This window comes from Cyprinus carpio, chromosome B25 (assembly GCF_018340385.1).
Source record: "Cyprinus carpio isolate SPL01 chromosome B25, ASM1834038v1, whole genome shotgun sequence".
NCBI lineage: Eukaryota > Metazoa > Chordata > Actinopteri > Cypriniformes > Cyprinidae > Cyprinus > Cyprinus carpio.
In genome coordinates, this window is record NC_056621.1 from 12,138,293 (window position 1) to 12,163,206 (window position 24,914).

At 33.6% G+C, this 24,914-nt stretch overlaps 1 protein-coding gene across 1 annotated transcript in view; it reads left to right on the forward strand.

Annotated features, from left to right (window-relative positions):
* The window catches only part of LOC109065836 (polypeptide N-acetylgalactosaminyltransferase 18-like), a 49,061-nt gene that overhangs the window by 10,537 nt on the left and 13,610 nt on the right, over positions 1 to 24,914 (forward strand). The window contains exons 2-6 of the mRNA XM_042753045.1: positions 11,774 to 11,966; positions 13,107 to 13,273; positions 15,547 to 15,730; positions 18,445 to 18,642; positions 19,743 to 19,857. Coding sequence (XP_042608979.1) covers positions 11,774 to 11,966; positions 13,107 to 13,273; positions 15,547 to 15,730; positions 18,445 to 18,642; positions 19,743 to 19,857 — 857 coding nt within the window. The remainder of the gene's footprint in view (positions 1 to 11,773; positions 11,967 to 13,106; positions 13,274 to 15,546; positions 15,731 to 18,444; positions 18,643 to 19,742; positions 19,858 to 24,914) is intronic.

The following is a 24,914-nucleotide window of genomic DNA, read 5'->3' on the forward strand; positions in this document are numbered from 1 at the left end:
GCTGTGTGCTGTTTGGCAGCTTTCAGCTTGACTTTGAAAGGCCGTCAGCACACTCCAGTTAGAGAGGCTAATGTACCTGATACTATAAACTAGCTCTTGTCACAGACCGTGTTAAATTTCTGCAGTAATATACTGTAATGCATGAACATGTTTGGTGTTCTGAATACTGTGCTGATTATTTTTTTCATGCAGTTACAATAAAACAAACCTGAAGCATTCAAACATCATTAAAGGAGCATAAAAATTCTGTGAGAACTGTCATTTAATTCATTATTCACTAATTTTCTTAACCACTGCTGCCACTTGATCATTGAGTCTGGTTAAGTTCAACTCAAGAACCAGATCAGTCTGCTTGATATCTGAATGATTCATTCAGGCAGAATAATTGAGACAATCTGACTCCAAAGAAAGATTCATTTATGATTCGGCTGTCAGTAATTGCCATGAACATGCAAAGAAGAGCTTGCTTGGTGTGTTCCACTAAAGAAAGTAAGTGAAGCAGGTTTGAAATGACCTCAGGGTGAGCAAATGATAGCAGAATTTCTTATTTTAAGTGTTTATATAGTATTTATGATCTTGTTTTGTCAGACTATGAGTGTAAATCATCACAGTCTGATAGAATGGGGCTGTTTGGATTGTGATGCCTTGTTCTGTTTTAGATGTTTGTCACTGAGTAAGGCTTACTCTGGTGTATGTGTATGATTCAGATGCTCAGATGTGTCCCTGTGAAGTCAGAAACCATTGCGTTACGGTTACATCAGTGGCAACTTGGAGGCATCAAGCGCTTCTAACATCTGAAGCACTTCAGATTGGTGGAGATGGGATATTCATAGTAACATGCCAATTGAAACTGACATTGTTGCTGTGTAATGGTACATGCCTCTCAAGTAGGGTACTTAGCATGCATTCTGGTGTAATACATCCCATGGCGGATAATAAAAAATTCATTGATTATTTTTCTAAGAGTTGCCAAGACATACAGGACCTTTGACTGATCTATTAATTTATGTGTCGTGTAGCTTCAGTGGGCTCTTTAATGTGCCTTAAAGAAGGCGACAGGAACTGTCAACTTAGATGTCTCATCTGCTGTCGTCATGGCGCCGGCAGGACATTTTAACCCAGCAGATGCTTACATAACAGCTCTTAATGAGAAGAGCAGCCAAAATGGCATTCATCTCCAGTGCGTGGTTCACTCAGCAGCTTGGTCATTTCCACTGTTGTGAATATAACACCTATGCACTCTCAACCGTTTTATGTGATCTGATTAGGCTTGACGTTTAGAGAGTTAGACATTTGGATTCAGTTAATTAAAAGAGCAGGTTGTCAGTACATTTGTCATCAGTTATTTTCACTGCTTCATTGGTGTCAGTGTATGTTAATTTCAGTCTTCTGTCCATTATATTTGTAGAAGACATTTACTGAAACTTTGGTCTTCCTCATGCTTGCTTGCACTGATGGGGACGGAATGCTGTGCTAAAATACTCTGAGTTGGAATACTGAAATACTGCTAAAATACTCTGACAGGGTTTCTGGCTCTATTTATTCAGCTATGCCACAGCTCCGCTACTGAATCTATATTATGAAACATACAGTGTGGCCAGTGTAGTCCGATTCCCCAACAAATGACTCTAATGAGCCAGTTCTTTTAGTGAATCAAAAACATGTAGCACAGCTGGTGTAAGACTCTCAAACAAATGACTCTAATGAGCCAGTTCTTTTTATTGAATCAAAAACATACAGCACAAACTGTGTAGTCTGACTCCTGAACGAATGACTCTTAAGAGCTGGTTCTTTCTAGCGAATCAGAACATACTGTACAGTTACAATAACTGGTGCAGTTTAACTTACAAATGAATGATTCTTATGTTCTTATGTAGGTTGTTTCGGTGAATCAAAACATATGGCACAGTCTGATTCCTGAAAGAATGACTAAGAGCTGGTTCTTTTTAATGAATCAGTAACATAAAAGTGTAACTGATGTATTTTTACTTATGAATGAATGCCTCTTTTGAGGTGGTTCTTTTTAGTGAATCAGAAACATACAGCACAAACTGTGTAGTGTGATTCCTTTACAAATTACACATATGAGCCTGTTCTTTTTAGTGAATCAAAAACACACAGCACAAACTGTATTCTGAGTCCTGAAAGACTGACTCCTATGAGCTGGTTCTTTTTTGTGAATCAAAAACACACTGTACAGTGTTTGTCTGACTCCTGAACAAATAACTCTTATGGTTCTTTTTTTCTGTGAATTAAACAGCTTACAACTAACTGTGAGATGTGATGATGTTTTTTCAGTAGACCAATCATTTTATAGATTTTATGCCACAATTTAATAAAAAAGATTTAATCTTTTTTTTTTCTTCAAATGCTTGTTTCTTAAAAGTACTGAAAGAAACATTAATGGAATCATAATCATTAAATTCTCCACAATTCCCATCCCCATGTATTCATGTACAATTATTATTGAGTGAAGCCCAATAAATGGGTTTGATGTACGTCCTAAACTTCAGAATTTCCTATTCCCCTCTACATCCGCCTCCTCTGATTGAGGTGCTCAACGGTGGCCCATTTCCTGTCTCTCTTGTGGTCAGACAGATGGCCGGCCTGGACGGCGGATCACGTTCTGCCTCACTCTCCTCAGGACCGGCTCTGGCTTCAGGCTGAGCCAGGTCATCGAATCCAGCCTCTCTTGCTCTCTGTGTCACCATCCCTGGAGGGCTGCAAAAAACTCTCAGAGAAATTGAATAAAATATATTTCCTGACTTTGCCAGCAAGCTGTCCTTTTCCATAAGCTGCACAGAGTGTGATGGAGGGGAAGGCGAATGTGTGCAGATGGAGCGTTTAGACGGTCAGGACACGTACCTTCTGTTTCTCCGTTCTGCAGCCTTGGGTTGCCCTGCCTCAGGTCACAATATTGTTTAATGACGGTGGCTGGGACATTAGCCCTGTAGCCTTCATACTTTCAAGGGATTCATGGCCTAAACTCAGAAAAAGAATAAATAAATAAAATACTATTTGGCTGTTATAGTCTGGCAATAATGTTCTGGGAAGATAGATATGAATATTTTGGTTTGAAAGGCTCTTTTTTCCCCTCTGTTTTTCTTCTTTTTGTCTCTCCCTCTCTCTTATGTTAATGTTCAAAAGTTTAAAGTCAGAAAGATTTTTTAATGTTTTTGAAAGTGTCTTCTGCTCACCAAGGCTGCATTTATTTGAAAGAGTGCTATTGTGGAATTTTACAATTTTAAATAACTTATTATGTTTTATTAAAATGTAATTTATACCTGTGATGCAAAGCTATAATTTCAGCATCATTACTCCAGTCTTCAGTGTCACATTAACCTTCAGAAATCATTCAATTTGATTTGGTGCTTGAGAAACATTTCTTATTTTAGTTTAGCTCCAATAAATAAAGTAAATTAGGACTGGATGATTTGTGTAAAATGACTCTGCTATTGTATTTTATATTAATACAGCAAGTTTCTACATTGCTTGGCAACTGCAAACAGTTCAACATTAGTTTAATAAACTTGATTATGTGGCAGAAGAATTGTGTATTCAAAGCCTTATAGTTCAGCAAGGAAAGCACTAAGATATTTCGGTGACCATTATGTTTTCAGCATAAGAAATCCACAGTTTCATTTGATTCACTGTTACTCTTTGAAAAAGGCAGCAGTAATTGCAAACGAATTGGAAACATGAATTTAGCCGAGCACTCTCACTAACTTCTGAGGCATGTCTTTCATCTGAAATATGCTCTTAATATAATTGCCGAGAGGTGAATAAGGCCGGTCTGACCCATATCAGCGTAATTAGTCTACTTTGAAAAGTGTGTAATGAAAGGGGAGAAGGTCAGATAACAAGATTTATTTGAAAGCATTGGAATCTGCATGTTATTTTTTGCAACACAAATTACATATTCGATCAGTGCATTAAAAAAATTCTTATCAATACATAACTTGCATTAAAAGGTCATAATTAGTCATGTACTGGCAAATCGTAAACATGCAGTGTCTAATGATGATTAGATATTAAATATTAAGATATTAAAACAAAAATATTAAGATTGCATATGGAAGAATATATCCAGGAATGATATCTAGCAGTAACCCTATGCTTTTCCACAAGTAATAGCAGGATTGATTGAGCCATTCACAGCTCTGTCTGTCACGGTTACAGATGCTCTTGCTGTGTTCTCCTTGTGGAAATGGCTTTGGGCATCTGGTCATTTTGTTCTGCAATGTGAAGCTTTTCTAGCAGCTCTCGACTGGCCAGAATGTATAATGACGGCTGTTAGTGTGCAGAGAGACGATCCAGCCCTGAGATATGTGCAAAACAGCGAGAGAGGGACTTTCAAATGTGTTGAAATATAAGAGCCATCTGGATTAAGGTACACTGCATTGAAAGAAAGCAATAAACTGGTGTATGATGGTGTCTGTGCCAAATATTTGCTCTGGCACAATAAAGCGAATGAATAATGAGACTTGTCTGTGGTGCTATGGAGAATAAATAGAAGCACTTATACATTTCTCGTAAAGCGCTGTTTACATCTGTGTTCAATGGTCTGAATAGCTACATGGAATTTTTATGATGGTGGACTGTATATGCAATATGTTGTCATTTATGTACCTTTTTTGACAATGTGCACAAATCGTTGTTGTGTACAGTATCTGCGCTCAACTCAATTAGAGCCGTGCACTGCTGGTAAATTTAATCAAGTAGAGTATCCTGTTACCTCTTAGCCATGCACATCTTATCTTACAGCAGCATCAGGCCAACAAGCTCACAACGTCAGAGTTTTAAAACAATTGCTGCATTTGGACAGAATTAGGAGCCGCATGATTTATGCATTATGCATCGTTTACTTTGGGTGTTTCTTCAACTATAGATAACAAACGTTCTCATTTCATTTGTCTATTAACACATTAAACTGATTGGGAAAAATAATTGGTTATTTTGTTTTTAATAATATTTAAATATTAATTTTAAAGTTGTTTTAAGTTGTGTGTGTGTTCAGCTTATTTTATTTCAGTTATTTGCAAAGGCAAAATTCCTCATTTTTGTTTTAATCAAGTATCTATGTTTTATTTTATTTTGGCTTTATTTTAATTAATGAAAATGTATTTTTAATCGTTTTAGTTGATACACCGCCATTTTTATGAGTGCCATGAGTATTTCCACCACAATGTCATCGGAAATTAAGTATTGACGGTGACAGAAATAACATTTTTAACATGCTGTACTTAATAAAATAGAGTCTAGCTTGTCTAACTCAATTTTTTTGAGTTAGACAAGAGAGGCTATTTTATTAAATACAGTTTTATATATATATATATATATATATATATAGCTTTTTTTTAATAAAAAAATTCATATAAATCAATTTCACACAGTAAATATTCTGTTAATTGAAAAGTTTTGTTATTTCACTCCTAATGATAGATTTCATAGTATGGTGGAAAATCTGGATCTGGGTCAAAATTAAAATAATAAAATCTTTACATAAAAGACATTTGAAAAATAGAGTAAATTATGATGACCTTTAAGTTAAAATCAGCTGGTCTAAATAAAAAGCAAGCCCTGGGACATAAGAAGGAACACCCATTGTTTTTCCAGTGATTTGTCTTGATAATGATCTTAAAATGGGAAGAATGTCTTCAGGAAGCAGAGCTCTGTTGGCCGTCTGCGTTGTCTCATGGGTCTGAGTAAATTTGACAGCAAAACATTAGGTCAGCTAAGTAGCTCATAAGGGTCATGTGAGTGCTCTCATATTTTGGCTTTCATTGTCGTCTTGGGTCTGTGAGTCAGAGTCCTCTTCAGACAAACACACATGTGACATGCACACTCACATGAACCTTATATCTGTAGCAAGAGCTTCTCTGAAATGTCAGAACAGCATGATGGTTTTGGCTTTGCAGGCTGTTTGTATGTGTTCTTCTGAACTCAGTAGTTTGGGTTACATGCTGGGTGTCTTGTTTTACATTCGTTCCATAGAGCTGGCACTGACAGGCAGACGGCATGCCACAGGCGAGGTCAGAAATGCTAGCCATCCGCCGTGACACAACCCTCCCGAGGCTTTCGGATTTTAAAAAGGGAAACAACTTTGTTTTGGTTTGGATCCATCCTACTATATTTCTCTCACAACATGAATCTTTTCTATTCGCAGCGTTTTAAAGGAATAGTTCTCCCTCATGTCGTTCCAAACCTGTGTGACTTTCTTTCTTCTGTGGAACACTAAAGGAAAAATATAGAATAATGTATTCTCTGAAAGCTATCGCAAGACTTTGAAAGACTCTGAATATGGTGCACAAGTCTTATGAACCACCGTTATGATACTTTAATGCTGCTTTTTTGTCATTTTGGAGCTTGACAGACACAGTCCTCATTCTTTTTCATTATAGTAAAAAGATTGGCCAGGGCTTTCTTCAAAAATTTCCACAGAAGAAAGAAAGCCAGGTTTTGGTGGTAAAGAGATATTATGAATGAATTCTGTTAAATCCTTTTTTTTTAAATATTAAATCTGAAGCTTTGGGTTTCTTTATTTTGTTGACAACTTTAGTACTTGGAGCATACAGAGATGTAAAAGTTATTTACTTAGAAGTGAGAACTTAATCTGATAACAATCGTGGCTGTGTAAGTATATAAAAAATAAAAATATTTTTATTAATCTTTTTTCATACTTCTTTGACTTAGTCTTAAATAGATTTACAAAGTAGTTTGATCGTGGTTATTGCATTAAAAACATAATTGCAAGATAATAGTGTTTTTGTCACTGTAGGAGGTTGTTGAGCGAAGCTGCGAAATGTTGCTGTTGTGCATAATTTTTGTAATGAATTATATAATTCTTTTATGTACTCTATGTTGACATAGTTTTAGTGATTAAAGCCCATGCTAGTATGTATATTTGCAATAATTATTATTTATATTAACCATTTGTTTGCTTTGACTAATGCTTTTAATACTTTTTAACACATTTGGGAATTCAAAATGGTTATTGTGTTAAAAAATACAAGATAATTATCAAAAAAAACTGTGAATCTCTTTTAAATGTTGCTATTTTGCAGAATTATTCTTTATATATTTAATCAATATTTTCTGTATTATATATTTATTTTATATAATATATATATTATTTTAATATGTATCATTATTATTATTTATATCTTTAAAATTATTGTTATTATTAATTACATTGTTATTTTAACAATAATACTTTATAAATAATAATAATAGTGATAATAATAATAATTATGAATAATATATTAAATAGTTGTTGGATAATAATAATAACAATAATGTATAACAATAATTATTAAAATGTTTATGAGTAATAATAATAATAATTATCACTTTTATTATTACTTCTTGTTATTGTTGTTTAACAACAACATTAGTAATACTAAAAATAATAATTGAATAATTATAATTTTTTTTATTATTGATGTTAGGTTTATTGATAGGTGCAAAGCGCATGATGATGAAAAATATGTATTTATAAAAATAAAAATTAATATAAAGGGTGCAAATTGCATGGTGATGGAAAAATGTGTATTTATTCATTCAAAAATAATGATAATAGTGTAAATTTTAAAGGCAACTATGGGGATTTATTATTAGTTGGGTTTGGGCTATTATGATATAATGTGTGATGCGTGCATTGGAACCTATAGAGTTTTGTTGTTAAAAATTATTATAAACTTTATTTGACTAAAGACAAAAACCTCTGCAAGATTCAAAATTTATTTTATAAGATTGACTTAGGCATCCGAAAATAACAAGTTTCCTCTTTTTATTCCACACATAAATTGGAACAAAATGTCAGCAAGGGTAATGATTTAAAGAAGGTGAAAATGAATGGCTAAGTTAATTTTAGCATGTAGTTCCTAACTGTATTTTCATATGTTTAGCTTGTTGCTTAGCACTTCTGCAAGCAATTTAGTTATTATGAGAATAAATGCTGATTTCTACTCTACCCGGAGGCACATTCATTTTCAGCCTGTCATTCTCTTCTGGAGAGCAGTAGGTACATCACAGTGGGTGCTATGAGCAAACTTTAAAGCATTCTTCCTTTTGTTCATATCATATGCTGAGAAGATCCATCTTTCAAGCTGCTTACACTGATCTGTCAGTTTCTGCAGTAATTCGGTCTCTGTTTGACTCTTTTTTTTATCTCGACACAAATCATCAGTGTCAGTGAAACCACCTCGATTTTCTTCTGAATCTGAAGTCATTTGGAGCACAACAACAGAGAGGACACCTATATAGAGTATTTATTTGCATATCAGCGTGATAATGTTGAGTCACTACCTGAATTACATGGTGAATTGAACTTCTAAACACAATAATGGAGGCTTTTAGGATCTTAAATACTGTTATTCGTCTTGCTGTTTGATTTCTTGCCAGTGGCCTGTTTTCTCAATGGCTCAGTTTGAATGTAGGCTACTCTTCTGAATAGAGCTGGAATGAGGCTAAGCTCTAATTTACTGGGGGTGTGATTTTCAAGCCTCGTGACTAGCCTTCGGGCTTTGGAAAATAATTGAAAAACGTAAGCTACAAATAAAATGTGGAAGACTGGAAGCCTGAAACTGACTTCTTTTTGTGTATATTTACACGACAGCTCTTAAAAGGCATTTCTAGTTCATGAAAGCAGTGTCTCCTGGTCTGAAGTTGGTTTCAAACTGTCAGTGTCTGCAGTGGCAAAGATGGATTATTCTCTGCAGGCCAGCTCTTTGCAGTGGCTGTAATTAAATAACCTCTGCTGTTAATTAGCATTCCTTAATTACACGCATTGGCCTTTCATCATTCTTTGAGCATTGCCAGGGCACTTTCCCTCTGTTCTGCCTGCGTACTCAGCGTTCATAGTTCTGCAACCTGTCATATTTTCTGATGTAGCAGACAGCAGACAGCTTGATGGAGAGATTGGGTGAGAAGGATTAGCTTTCCATAAGACCTTGATGGGATCGCTGACTTGATGAATGGAAGTTAGAGAAGAAATGGACTCATTATTTTAGTAGTAATAGATTCCAAACTGCAAATGGCTGTCTTTCATTTCAAAGTACTATGGCATTATACCATTATATCATAATATTGAACAATAGCATATTCATATTTCATAGTACACCCAGGTACTTAAAAAGATGTGGTATGTCCAAAAAATATTGAATAACCATGGTACATGGTCAAAACCAATGCTGTTACTATATAAAAATAAATTAAAAAAAACACATGGTAAAACTTTTTAATTGTGCTGTACCTCATATTAGTGTAAGGTAAAATTGAGTAAAAATGTATTATACTAGTATTTAGTAATTTATATTTTTAAAAGTATTTTTATTGTTACATTTATCATATTTCATATATTCATCATATTTATTATTATAACTATTATTTTTATTGTTATTTAATAATAATATTTGCAATGGTAATTATAAATGTTCCCTTTTATTATTAATCCTACAAATGTATTGTTATTGAAAATTAATTTTAATATTTATATATAATAAAACAATAATTTTAAAATATTGTATTATTATTGTTGTTTTTATCTTTAAAACTATTGTTGTTATTAATTATAATGTTATTGAATAATAACAATATAATACTTTATAAATATTAATAATAGTGAATAATTATTATTAATTTAAATGTTTCTGAGTAATCATAGTAATTTTCACTGTTTTTATTATGTTTTTATTAAAAAAAAACTTAAAATGATTTAACAACAACAACAGCAATGGTAATACTAGAAATAATCATTTAATAATAATAATAATTATTATTATTATTATTTAGGGCTGTCAAATAAATTAATCACGATTAATATGTTTTTATTTTCACTTTTAATATTGTTATTGTTATTTAACAAACAACAGCAATAGTAATACTAGAAATAATTATTGAATAATAATTATTATTATTAATTAATTAATCACGATTAATTGCATCCAAAATAAAAGTTTGTGTTTACATAACATATATGTGTACTGAGTATATGTAAATATAAATACACATACATACATGTATATATAAAATAAATATATTTAATATATATTTATATTTATGTATAACGTAAATCATATATAAATATGAATTTGTATATACATGTAAATATTTCTTAAATATATGCATGTTTGTGTGTGTGTTTATATTTGAAGAGTTTCGTTGCAAAACGAGATATATCCATTTTGAGAAATGTTGGTTATTTGACATTATTATTTAAGACATCAAGAGTCAAGTTCATTCACCAATTTTTTGTACATTAAACTATTACTTGAGCTCAGTGAAGGCCAGGGACACAATATTCTTCAAATCCAGGATATTTTTTATTTAATTTTATGTCCATAAATAGTTCATAAATAAGTCAAAAACCATGCCAAAATGCAACATATTTATCTTAACATTGTCAAACATATTAAATTGGTTAAAAAAACAATACATCATAAATATATGGAATAGTATATACAAAGATTGATTAATAATAATAAGATTCTGAGTTAGTTTTGGCCAGAAACATACACAACATAACATATATATATATATATTTTTTGCAAAACGCTATATATCCACCTTAGGTTATATTCTACTACTGTAATACCATTAAGAAAAGCTAGTGAATCAATGTTTTGTTTTGTTTGTGTGTGTGCGTGTGTGTGTGTGTGTGTGTGTGTGTGTGTGTGTGTGTGTGTGTGTGTGTGTGTGTGTGTGTGTGTGTGTGTGTGAAGTTGAAGGCTAACGTTACATCTTCATCTGACAGTTTGTCGGCATGACACAGACCAACATTACTCGCAGTCGCACGATGACCACAATTAATCTTTGGATGTTTTCCCTCTCCTGAATGCCTTGCCCGTTTGGTCTTCTCCCTTTGATGATTTTTTATAGATGCCTTCCTCTTTCTTCCAACAGCAGCTGGAATGACCGGCTCCAATCCGTCATTGAAATCCATAACGTTAGCTTGACTCTGAAGCTTTGATTCTCTGACTGACAGACAGCTGTTGATCAGTGACGTAGCCTATGTGACTGACAGCTCGCCTACAGTATAAACAATAAAATGGTAAACGTTTTTTAGTTAGCCTATTGAATCCTCTTTTTAAAAATATATGTTTTTTTGTTTTGATATAATCGTTAAATCACTGAGCAAACTCGGAGCACTTCACCGGCGGTGACTCTCTCCTAGCGTGACATCCTGAGCTCGCGCAGCATCCTGAACGTTTTATAGCCTAACCGTTATATCGCACTTTGTAAAGAAACTGGGCTGGCAGATATCGCGTTTTGTGAAAAAATACATTTTGTAGTAGGCTTAAAATGTACATTTTTAAATCTTATTAATGGCAGCAATTCACACATAGATTAAGGTACATCTGAACAGTGATTTCCAATAATAAAATCCAAATGTCAAAAAATAGCGTTTATCGCGTTTTGCAACCGAACTCTTCATTTACATATAAATATACAGAGTACACATACATTTATTATGTAAACACACACTTTTATTTTGGATGCTATTAATTACAATTAATCGACTTGACCACTATTTATTATTCTTGTTAAACAATAATAATATTAGAAGTAATAATATTAATAACATTGGTAATTATTGTTAGTGTTAATTATTGTTATTATAGTGTTTATAAATTATATTCAGTTTCTACATGATTTGTTTTCACTAACTCAACATGAGTGAAAATGAGTCAAAGATGTGATGACTATGTTTACCCAGAAGCTCTTGAGCCAACACTAACACTGCTGACATTCTTCTTTTGATCTGAACTTCCAGAGAAACCATTGAAAGATGGGGAAGACACAGCTGACCAGACCCTCTCAGACTCTCTTTTTGCACACTGGGGTCATGACCTCGGCCCCGAGAGCCGCAAGGTGGCTCTGAAAAAGTTCCAGTACTACGGTTACAACGGCTACCTCAGCGACAGACTCTCTCTAGACAGAGCCATCCCAGACCTCAGGCCTGACGGGTGAAACAATCACTCACTGCCCACCGCCTTCTCCTCTCCCCTCTTATTAGCATATATATACACAGCCTTTGTTCTTTTACAAACATCGATTTTCCTTTATCGTCATGGTCACAGTGAACAAAAGGAATCACTTAGAAGAAGATAAGATAGGGAAATGTCTTCATAAATCATCAGTCTCAATCATCAGTTTTTTTTTAGATCTATCTATCTATCTATCTATCTATCTATCTATCTATCTATCTATCTGTCTTTCTTTCTGTCTGTCTGTCTGTCTGTCTATCTGTCTGTCTTTCTGTCTGTCTGTCTGTCTATCTATCTATCTGTCTGTCTGTCTGTCTGTCTGTCTGTCTGTCTATCTATCTATCTATCTATCTATCTATTTATCTATCATGGTTTTCTGTATCAGGATATAATAAAAAAAAATCAGGTCCTTGACAGGTCTTACAGTTTGGAAAATTAACTAAATAATATAACTGATAAAGTCATACAGAAAATTATTAATAATTTAAGTTATTGCTGCTAAAAGTGGATCTACAGGCAATTGAATCATAGGGTGTCCTAACTTTTTCACACATGGTTTTTCCATGTTGTTTTAATTTTTGTTAAATAATGACATGGTGTGATATGTTGTGTGATGTTGTTCATCTGAGGTTTTAACTTCCAAATTTTAAGACCTGCCAAGGAACAGATATTATTTTTTTATTATGTCCTGATACAAAAAAGCATGGAATTCAGTAGGGTGTCCTAACTTGTTCACATGACTGTATATATATATAATATTTTATATTAATTATAAATATTTTAATAATTTTTTTTTTTTTTTTTTTGATGTCACATCCATATGGATGCAGATTTATATGAGACAGAGCAATAATAAATTTGGCGCAGACATAATCTTTCAAAGTGTCAAACTGCCTATGTAAAATGTTTGTGTAAAATCAACACAAATTTTGCAATTTAATTTTTCATTAAATATTTAACTCAAAATACATAAGTTTTAGGCTCTTCAAACTGAAATTAAATTCAAGTCGCAAGTGTTTCCACTGTGATTAAAGGCAGAACTCAAGAAAAGAAAAATATTTGAGATATTTAATCTTGGAAAGACTTCTTTTGCAGGTGTGTGATCCTGTATTTATGCAGGTGCAGAAACATCTCGTACCCCTCCAGTCTACCACAAGTCAGCATCATCTTCATCTTTGTGAACGAGGCGCTGTCGGTCATCCTGCGTTCCGTTCATTCGGCGATCCATCGAACGCCCTCCCACTTGCTGAAGGAGATTATCCTCGTGGATGACAACAGCAACAACGGTGAGGGCTTGTTTTTGCCCCAGCGCTGCTATTTTGATTTGCTGGGGGCATACAGGGACTCCTTCAGTGGGGATTGACTCTTGTATGACAGATTACGATGAATAATGCATATATTTGATAACACTAGGGGATTATGGGCAGTCGATGTACATGTATCCCGTATGCACAACTAAATGTTTTATGCTTTGGCAACAGAAGAGAGCCATTTCTCTCACAAACATTCTGGTCTAGAAGGAGTCTGTTTAATCAAGCAGATTCTTTTTCTGAAGAAAAATTTAGTACCATTTTGCATATTATCTGTCCTAAATGGTATGAGAGATGTGTGAAAAATCAGTGTCTGAAAGGTGCCCAGATGGTGTAATGTTTCTTGAAGATGTTTTGAAGTGTGCATCCATGCTTTGGCTAATATTTACATTTGTGCAAATACCTCATATTCTTTATATTAGTCCAAGCATTACCTGGCAATAAAGTAAAATTAAAATAAATAAATAAATGAAGTAATACTTGTGTCAAAAGTAAATACAGTGTATCATGTACAGTACAGTATAACTGGGTTTGTTAGCTTAATCCACAGTTGCCTTTCTGTAAAATTAATTTATGTTTATTTCTAAGTTCTTCTTTTTACATATTGTCATGTCCATAAGGAGTTTCTTCTTGCCTGTCGAATTCTACTTGAACATTGGAGGTTTTAATACAACATTTGAATTGAATAACAGTACATTTTTCTGTTCATATGAATTGTAGTAGTAATAGAAAAGGATGTCAATTTTAAAAAAAATATTTAAAAGATATTTATAAATATTTTTTTATTATAATTGGTTTTTTATTTTACATATTAATTTTTTTAATAATATTTTATTTTATGTTAATATATTAATAATTAATTATATTAAATATAACTTATATATATAATATATAATTAATTGTAAACCTTAAGGTAAAAATAAAAAATAAAGCTTTAAAGATTTTATTAATTATTTTTGTTAATAATTATATTTTACAGATAATATTTTAATGTTATGCAATGATAAATAGAAAATACACTGTTAATGTAAGAAAGATAATGAAAAATTAATATTAAAAATATAAGTAATAATACATAAAAGTTGTTAGTAATATATAATATGTTATTAATATTTAAATGTATATGATTGTAATTTTTTTGTTGTATGTAATATGTTGTTAATTTTTAAATGTATATGATTATTTTACAGATATTTAATTTATATGATTGTAAATTTTTTAAAAACAACATATAATATCATATAATACATGTCAAATGCAATTAATATTTAAATTAAAAATATGTTTAAAAACAACTGTCAATGCAATAAAAATTATAAATTAAAAATAAATGTTTAAAAAAATATTTTAAAGATTAGTAATTTAATAGTGTCCTTCGGTTTCATAACAAAACTGACAAAAGTAAGACAGATATTTAAATATAGTGTCATTATTTTTTATAAATAGGTCTGTATACACTGAAATATAATAAAATATTGTGTTCCTGCTCGGGGATAAACGCATTTGTTGGTCCTTGACATCAAAATGTTTGAAAAACCCCAGTGTAGACTGGGCTTAAGACTGACTATTTTCTGAAGATAACAACCGGCTCTGTGCAGTAAAGTACATTACTGAGGCAGGTTCATCTCAGGCCGATCAGAAGCAAAAGCTTTTATTTGCTCTCAGTCACCTCTAGAGTATTTGGTTTTTCCAGAATAATGACTTCACAGCGGTTATGCTACAGTGACCTTTTACTTGGCGCACGTGGGATATACTGTAGTAAGGGGGCAGGGCGGTTAACATGAGGTGCAGAGGTTTGGACGTTTCATTCTCCCGCAGATTGACAGTGGCACCACCTCACACCATCTGGTTGCCATGGTGAGACAGGATGATGGCTTTCTCCCTAATAAAAACAAACAGCACAGAAGACAGATGGGAGGGGAGTAATCACCAGCAGACAGCAGTAGAGGCTCCAAATATCACAGACCGCTGGCAAATATTAGTGTCTGATGTTCTCAGTGTTTCAGGTCATGTAAGTAATTCCCTGAGAGGTTGAAGGGGGAGTCTATATAAACGAATTTTGATTAGAATGTAATAAAAGTCAGGCAGACGTGTCACTAGGGTCTCCCCTCTTCATTTCTGGTGAGTACTGAAACTTTCTCACCAGGCCAGCAGGGTGATTTAGCAAACAGCAGGTATCAGGTATGAATTTTATATTGCATAAAGAGACTCTTTTCAACTAATCCCTCTTTCGTTCACTTCATTTAAAGCTGAACTGTCGGAAAACCTGCAGAGGTTTGTGGACGAGACCAACCAGCAGCGGCCCGACTTCATTAAAGTGGTTCGGCATAACAAGCAGGAGGGTTTGATTCGCTCTCGGGTCAGTGGCTGGAGGGCTGCAACCGCTCCCGTCGTGGCCCTGTTTGATGCCCATGTGGAGTTCAGCGTTGGATGGTCAGTGACACTTGAATTTTAAGTCATTTTGCTGCCAGTACTGAACGTAAAAGGTTTTTACTTATGTTCTGTAAAGTTTTGATGCATTTAAAATATGATGCTTATAATATATTAAATTAATAAAATGCATAAACTATTTGCATCAAAATGTTATAATTTGTCTGTTATAGTGTGTTTTAAAAATATTACCAAATTTACTCAAGACTTATAAATATACATTCTGATTTACAATTGACCATTCACAAAGAGCTTGATTGACAGGCGATCTGACCAATCAAATTGTTTGTCGGAGATTGCAACAGTAACTAAGGAGGGCGGGTCTTTGCAAAGGGTCAATTATATAGTCAGAATAATGACTATATGTTCACAATTTACATTTATGTATTCAAACTTACAACTATATTTTTGGATTTAATTCTATTTATTTTGACTTTTAATTATATATTCAGATTAACTGAATTATATTCAGACTATATTGCAACTATACAAAATATTCATGATTTGCTTTTATATATTAAGTTTTTTGTCTGTATATTTAGGCTTGTATGTATATATATATATATATATATATATATTATATATATATATAGTATATATATATATATTGCAACTTTCATGTATATATTCAGAATTATGTACAATAAGTGCATTTTCAAAATGTATATTTTCTGTATATATTCAGACTTAAAATTATATATCCAGATTTACTTCTGTATATTAATGATTAACATTTTTATATTACAATTTGTATCTGTATATTCAGACTTATTACTGTATATTTGGATTTGCATTTATATAGCCAGATTTATAACTATATATTCTGATTTACCTCTATATATTCTGATTTATAAATATATATTCTGATTTACTTTCTTTATGTACAGAATTATAACTATATATTCAGTTTTACCTCTGAATATTCTGATTTACTTCTGTATATTCAGAATTATAACTATATATTCTGTTTTACCTCTGAATATATTCTGATTTACTTCTATATATTCATAATTATAACTGATTTACCTTCTATATTAATAATCTATAATTCATATATTATAACTATATATTCAGTTTTACCTCTGAATATTCTGATTTACTTCTGTATATTTCAGTTTTACCTCTGAATATCTGATTTATAACTATATATTTGATTTACCTCTAATTCAGAATTATAACTATATATTCTGATTTACCTCTGAATATTCTGATTTAAAAATGTATATTTTTATTATTTTTTACATTATTATTTTGTTTTTTATATATATATTTTTATTTTGTTTTTTTATTTTATGTTTTGATTTTATTTTTTGTGTTGTGTTGTATTTTTTTTTTTTTTATTATACTAAATGAAGGTAGGTAGATTTCTAGTAGAATGTGAGTTATGAATGAAAATAAGACGTTGCAATTACCCTCTATCTTCTCTATATTTTACCTTATTTATAACAGAGAATGTTTTTTATGTTTATTATGAATTAGAATACTGCTATTCAAGTTGAAGCAATTGAATAGAAGACTGGAAACAAGGACATTTGTTCTTGAAGCATTTCTGCAAAAGAAAAGTAGTGTAAATTGTTTGTAAAGGCATTCTTATACAAATTGCCACATTGGATTGAAAAAGACAGTATTCAGTGCGGTGAAATGGTTTTATGGACAATTTACACAGAACAATTTGCATGTGTTTCATAAATGAGACCCAAGGTTCTGAAGAAATCTCATTTGTATGTCCTGTTATGGCCTATTTGATATGACTAAACAGCATGGGAATGCGAAATATTCATAAAGTTTTGCAACACAACTATTTGCAGAGGTTTCTGAAAATGCCATTTTCCATCGATCTAGCCTCCTAATAAAAAACTATTACTGCAGAGAAGCTCATAGACATGCGTCATTTCATTATAAATCTAGCTGTGCTGCCTTTTTCATGCTGAGAATGCAGATTTGGTGTAAATAGGTCTTCTGTGTGATGTTTTTGCTCATTGTTTGTATGGAGTGCTGTAACTTTTACCTTCATTGCACTTTTGAGCCCAATAAAAATTAATTCAAATACCCTGCGTATTTAACAAATGACATGTTAAGCCAGTGTAACTGTTAAAATGTAAGAGACCTACAGTACATGTGGATGGAAATGTGTGTTCTTCCCTGTAGGTGTGAGGGCAGGAATACGAGCAGAAGTGCCTCTCTGGTACAATTACTGTGCTAGGCACAGCTGTCAGCTTACATACCTGTTAATTATTCTCTGTGCAATATGTCGAAAAACACCTCTAAAGGGCTTGGATGGAGTCCAAGTCTATCTTATGCACGTCAGCTTTTTCCTGCTCTTAATTCATGCTGCGTTCTAGTTCATGGATGTATCTGGAAGTTTTTTTTTTACAGAGTGGATAGCACAGCTTTTAGCTAGCCTGAGGCTACTTTCCGAGATCAAATGCAACGCTAATGCCTGTCTTCACAACTTTGAGATGGTCTTTTAAAGTAGCGTTATCTCCCACAATGACATTTTAAGTTTTAGATCGATGGGTTCTGAGAAGGCATTGCCCTCCAATGTGAAAACTACAATCAGCTTTAATAATCAAGTGTGAAATCGCTTTCCGCTTGGGAGGGACGGCATTAAACATTGTACTCTGGGTTTTCGGAGCTCTAAAGAGACAAATTAGATAGATCCATTCAAAAACTACTGCCTGTGAACGTAAAGCATGTTCTATTTGTATTGATCCCAGGGCTGAACCAATCCTTCACAGAATCAAAGAGGACAGAACCCGGGTCATCTCACCGTCCTTCGACAACATCAAATACGACACGTTTGAGATCGAAGAGTACCCCCTCTCTGCTCAAGGGTTCGACTGGGAACTTTGGTGCCGTTATCTAAACCCTCCCAAATCCTGGTGGACGCAGAAGAATCAAACCGCACCAATCAGGTAATCATGCAAGATATGACCAGCATCAGCTCAGTGGTTTTACAAAAAACACGAAGGACCTTTTTTGATAAATACAGAATTCCCTTAGAGTGAACTACATATGCTAAGCAGTAACCAAAAATATTTTTTGAAAAATATCTGAATGCTTTTTTTATGACAATTATTGATTAACACGAATATATACTGTATCTTTAATTACATGTTGGAATATTACTGTGTGGAATAACACATACAGTAGGACATATGCATGTCTTAAACTTAAAATATACATCACAGTAACAGTTCCTGGTTCATTTCGATTAAAGTGCCCCATTATGCCTTTTCGACTATTACCTTTCATCCAGCTGTATGTGAACATAAACTATCTGCAAAGTTGTAACGCCGACAAGCAAGCTTGAGACCGATTAATGAATATTTTTGATTGACTCACTTAAAAAGAACTGTTTCTTAAGAATCATTTGGCAGCAAATCAGACATTCCAGCTTGTGATGTGTTGATTTCAAGTGCAGGAAACAATGGTGCACTTAGGAAGTAACCTCCACTTCGCGAAAAGATATCTTATGAAACTGCATTCACACTGGATTAAATAATTTGTCATTTCTCATGAACAAAATATGAACAGATAAATGTGGAAAGTTAATGTAGGGAAAAAGTAGATCATGTATATTAATAAAACACAAAAATATAATATAGAAAGAATACAACTTAAAGAAGAAATATTTAAAACAAGAACAGAATGAACTATTAAGGAATTAATCAAATTGAAGAGAAATAAAAATAAATAAGTGTTTTTTTATATTTACAAAATACACAATTAACCAATCGATTTACTGTAAAAATAATAATAATAATAATAAGCCATGGGGTGACACACTGCTGTATTGTAAGTGCTGTAAATTATTCATGAAAATGCAAATGTCGTAGCTTAGAGCCCTGACAGATACAAATCTGTCTCCTTGCCTTCTTAATAACTTGTGTCCTTTGTGTTAAATGACTCAAGAAACTGTCTCTGCCTGTATACAATATGATTAATGTAGTAAAATACATTCTTGTAAGTCATTTAACCTCATTGTTGCCATGTGTATCTCCTCTCTCAACAGGAGCCCTGCTCTGATCGGCTGCTTTGTAGTGGATCGGGAGTATTTCGAGGAGATTGGTCTGCTGGATGAAGGGATGGAAGTTTATGGAGGTGAAAACGTGGAGCTGGGGATCAGGGTAAGATATATTCATACTGCCGACGAGAGTTTTGAAAGTGCAGCAGGAGACAGGATGTCTGGAGTTTGAGCAGACGAGAAGACGCGTGTCAATGAATAATGCTGTTTCATTTAATGAAAAGATGCTTTATGCAGGTTGTTCTTTGAGGGCAGATGGATATGTGGGGGTTTGCAGCTTTTGGTTACAGATAGACCTGTGTGTGTTTGTGTGTGTGTGTGTGTGTGTGTGTGTCATCACACACAATTAAAGTAGAGCTCTCTGCACTTCGCTAATGATAACCTGCCAAACATACTTCTCGCTCCAAACTGGCAGGGTCCTAACCTCTCACTATTACACATGTACAGAGCCCCATCGAGACCTCTGCTGACTCCCATCAGACCCAGCAGCCCTGTAATTAGCCTCCGCAGCCAGAATGCAAGCCCAGGCTGTGAATGGAGCTCTCCACAGCAGATACACAGTCACTTGCTCTTACTGTGATTTGGCCTAGCAAAGTTACAATCACTCCACGCAGGGTGCACCTTGACAATACCGAGCAGATCAAACCCTCCATTACACGCACAGATTTTTTTCTGTGTTTCATCACTAAGAGCCTCAATGAGGAGAGAGGAAATGAAAATGTCTCAGAAAGTGGCAGGCACCATGTGTGCGGTAGGATTTGGTACTGCGTGGAGATAATGGCTCTCAACATCTGTTCATACAGCTGTGTCTCTTCTGCCTAATTCCACACTCTCATCTTCTGAGCTCCTTTGTGCCCCTGAATCTCCAAATGAAACATCGCACAAATGTTGCAATCCTGCAGATGTTGCCGAAAAAGGAAGAAAACAAAGCACAAAGTTTGGGGTTTTGGAGGTCTGTAGCTCAGGCATGATATTAAGATAAATTTTCATTGTCATTTGGTTGCATTTGTATTCAACAGAAGCTATATGCTCTGCAAAAAAAATAAAAAATTAAAAAAATAATTTTTTTTCTTGTATTAGAGTGAAAATACCTAAAAAACAAAAATTATTATTTTTTTTATTAATTTTAATACATTTAATTGATACATATATTTTATTTACGTGTTATACATTTTATAAACAATAAATTATATTTTGATAGACAGTTTTGTAAGATTGCATCTTGTCAGTCAAACTCACGCTGGAGGCACTGAAGCAAAAGAAAATTTCCCGTTTTGCTGACCCTCATTGACATTGTGTTGACGGGAGCTATTTTTCGTTTTGAAAGAGGGTACATGCTCAATAAAAGGTCAACGCATCTGTGCTCTTCTATTCTTAGCTCTCGCTAAAGGGCTCTGTTTATCAGTGATGGAGAATGAAAACTGTCTTTGATCATGTCAGATGTCAGCTTGGTTTATTTGCAATCTGTTGTGGTTCCAGGTAAAGAATAATGACTTTGTCAGTGATGCCCCTTTGGTGACATACTTATTGGTGGTTATTAATAAGTATGTCACCAAAGGGGCATATATATTAAATATTTTATTTATTTATTTATTTATTTATTTATTTATTTGTTATTATTATTATTATTAATGGTGATTGGAACACATTTTTCAGTATAAATTATCTGAAAAAAATATATTAATAATAATTGTTATTATTTTTATTATTATAATATTAGTAATGAAAAATAATGATATTTTCAGAAAACATGTAAGGAAATCAGTATTTTCCCCAGTGTTAATTGTGTTATTATTATGATATTATTTTTGTTTTAAGAATAGAACAAGAATCGTTTGTATATATTTAAATGAGAGATTATTTATAACATTTTGTGAGGTTTAAATTATTAAAACAATAAAGTAGTACATTTAGTTAATTTTATTGCTTAGATGTTTTGATTTTATATGACAAATAAAAAATGAAAAAACAAAACAAAAACACAGATAAAATAATTTTTTGATGAGTGTTTTTTGGAAAGCGACCAAGTCTTAAATGTCTCCCAGACAATATAAAGCTGGTTTGATTCTCATTTCATGCTTGCGAAATGTGCTTCTGTGCGACAGATTACGGTCTGAATATCTCTGTCTGCAGCAGGTATTGTATGCAAATGCAAGAAATGATTTTTTAATGCTTCGGGAGAACAGACGGCTCAGTCATGGATCATTGGGATTGTTGTCAATGATTATGCATATGAATCATTCTCCTGGCAAATAGGAACAACACACATCTGTCCACTTCCTGTTGAATCCCACCCAAAGAGTCCTAGCGTTAAAAGCCTGCCAAACAAGCAGATCAGAATGAATATGAACCCCCCCACCCCACCCCACCCCTTCCCATTCAAACAAATAATCAGATAGAAAATACACCACCAGGTTCTCTTGAAACCATTTTTCTTATGCAAACGGGCTGCTTCAAAATATACAGTTCAGTTGCACTGAAGCGACCCTGACATATGCCTCAACCAGATGTTGCACTTTATATTTCACCAAACCAGGCCTGAATGAAAGTGTTTGGGTGTGAATGTCTGGATGAAGTTCACGACGCTGGAATGTGGCCTATATAATCCCATGTGTAGATTTTACTACAGAGATACTCTCGGTTTAAAAGCTCTGCAGGAGTGCAGTGGGTTGGAAAAACCAAGGAAATCAAATCCACACACAGAAATAAGCCGCCATTCTTCATTTTAAGCAGCATTACGTGCTAATTGAGAATAAATCAATGAATGAACGTGTATTACATGAAAACACTGTAGGAAAACCGCAGTGTTTTGTGATTTTTCTCCCATCTTTACTGACACACCAGGCGGTGACTGTGCTGTTAAAGGGGTCATATGATGTGATTTCCTGTTTTCCTTTCTCTTTGGAGTGTTACAAGCTGTTCTTGCATATATACGATGCATAAAATCGCAAAGATTAAAGTCTCAAACCCAGAGAGATATTCCTTCTAAAAGTTAAGACTAAACCACCCCTTCCCAAAACGCCTCTTTTGAACATGCCCCATGTCTACATCACAATGTGAGAAGATTTGCATAACACCGCCCAAATGTAAATGCAAAGAAAGGCCACGTTACTTTTATTCATGCTGTAGTATTATTGCTGCCGCCTCCATGATGTGGAGATGCTGTGTGTTTCCAAATATGGTAAGGGGCGTAACATTTCTGTCACACGCTTGAGGTATTTGGCCAATCACAATGCACTGGATAGCTGGCCAATCAGAGCACACCGTGCTTTTCAGAACAATGAGCTTTGTAAAAAATCTATGCATTTCAGAAAGGCAGGGCATAGAGGAGCAAATGTTTTAAAAAAAAGCGCAAATACATTGCATTACAGCAAATACATTGTATTAAAGCAAATACACAAAATAATGTTCTTTTTAGTATATTACCGTTTTAACCCTAAAACAGGCAAGATTGGAAAATTATCAGCAAAAAAAACAATTCATGTCACTTTTATATCATATGGACTTAAGTTAAACATATTCAAAGGAATTTTTGTAATATTTGATATATTTTGGAGTTTTATCTCCCAGGATACGTTGCCCTGTTAGGGTATAAAGTCATCAATAATTCTATGATTTATTTGATGCAAACAAATATGTAATATTCAAAATATGCTGCATGTGTGTCAAGTGTCCTGAAATTGAGACAGAAATTTCTTTTTTCGTATTTTTATATTTCTTAACTTAACTTCATTCTCAGGGGTGGGCAATTCCACCCCTTGAGGTCCACCGTCCTGCACAGTTTAGCTCCATCCCTATCATATAATGTAATTTATGTAACAACATATTTTTTTTTATGTAATTCTGAAGACTTGTTAGATTTTTCAGATATGTTTGATCATATGTTTGGAGCTAAATGCTGCACGATGGTGGGCCTCCAGGAGCAGGGCTGGACACCCCTGTTTTACCATAAAATCAGCTATGTGAATCCCTGCTAGAAAAGACATCTAGTTAAAAATGCAAAGATGTAGTCAACTAAATTTAATATTTTAAGTTTAACATGTAAATATTAACATTTGTGCAATTTTTAAACTCAAAATAAACAGAAGGGGGCCCAGGGACCAGGAAAGCCTATAAGGCTTTTCCCTAAAGGCCCCTGGCCCCGGTATGCGATTTCTACTGAGGGGTATCCGCTCCCCTTGATGTGATTTATAATCCCCATTAGGGCTGCATGATATATTGAAATTATCGAAATATCGCAAATGTAAATATCGCAATATGCATATTGCAAGGGCGTGCAATCTCTGAATCATTTTAATAACAGGCTACTTAAATCAAAACGTTGCAAAAGGTCAACATTTTAGTTTGGCGCATATAGCAGAGAATTGCTTGAAGTTAAAAAGAGTTAAGTGCAATAAGTTGTAGAAAACAACTCTTTGCCATCTCGTCTTGCTGTCTGACTCATACCTGAAATGCGCGTACAAGCCACATCTCGCACAGCGTCTCTTCAGCTCTGCCGCACACGTGCAAAGTGCATGCACACGCACACACAAACACACACAGACGTGTTTTAGACAGCGTGCAAACACCAAATTGATTCGTCTTTCGCATCTCCTCATGTTTGAACAGACTCGTACAAAGAGAATTATGTCAATAATACCCGTCTCGACGATCATTCTCGTAAACGTAGCCGGTAATGTGTTAAATGAAGGTACAGCTGAGAAATAATTCAGATGTGTATCATTATATTGGATCCGTGAGGTCGTATTTAAAGGGACAGCAGCATATAAATACGAACTGCTGAATATGTCACTAATGTTTTTTTTGTTTGTATGTTCACATTCAATGTTAAAATGACTTTTTCTGTTTTGTGGCATTGCTTTTTATGTACTGCTAAAACACTGCTAGTCACTTTCAGAAATTAAAGTGATTCTTTTTTTTCCAATAAAAAATGTGAAACAAATTGGTTATATAATTTTCATTTTTAAATATTTTTTAAATATATTTGAAATAGATTTTACACACTTTAAGCAATATCGTGTCGCGTATCGTATTTTTTAACAAGGTATCGCATATCACATTTTTCTTCAGCATCACACAGCCCTAATCCCCATCCACACCCCACCCCACCCTTCTGAGAGATTTATTATTAAGGGGCTCCTCCTTGTTTTTTATTTGATT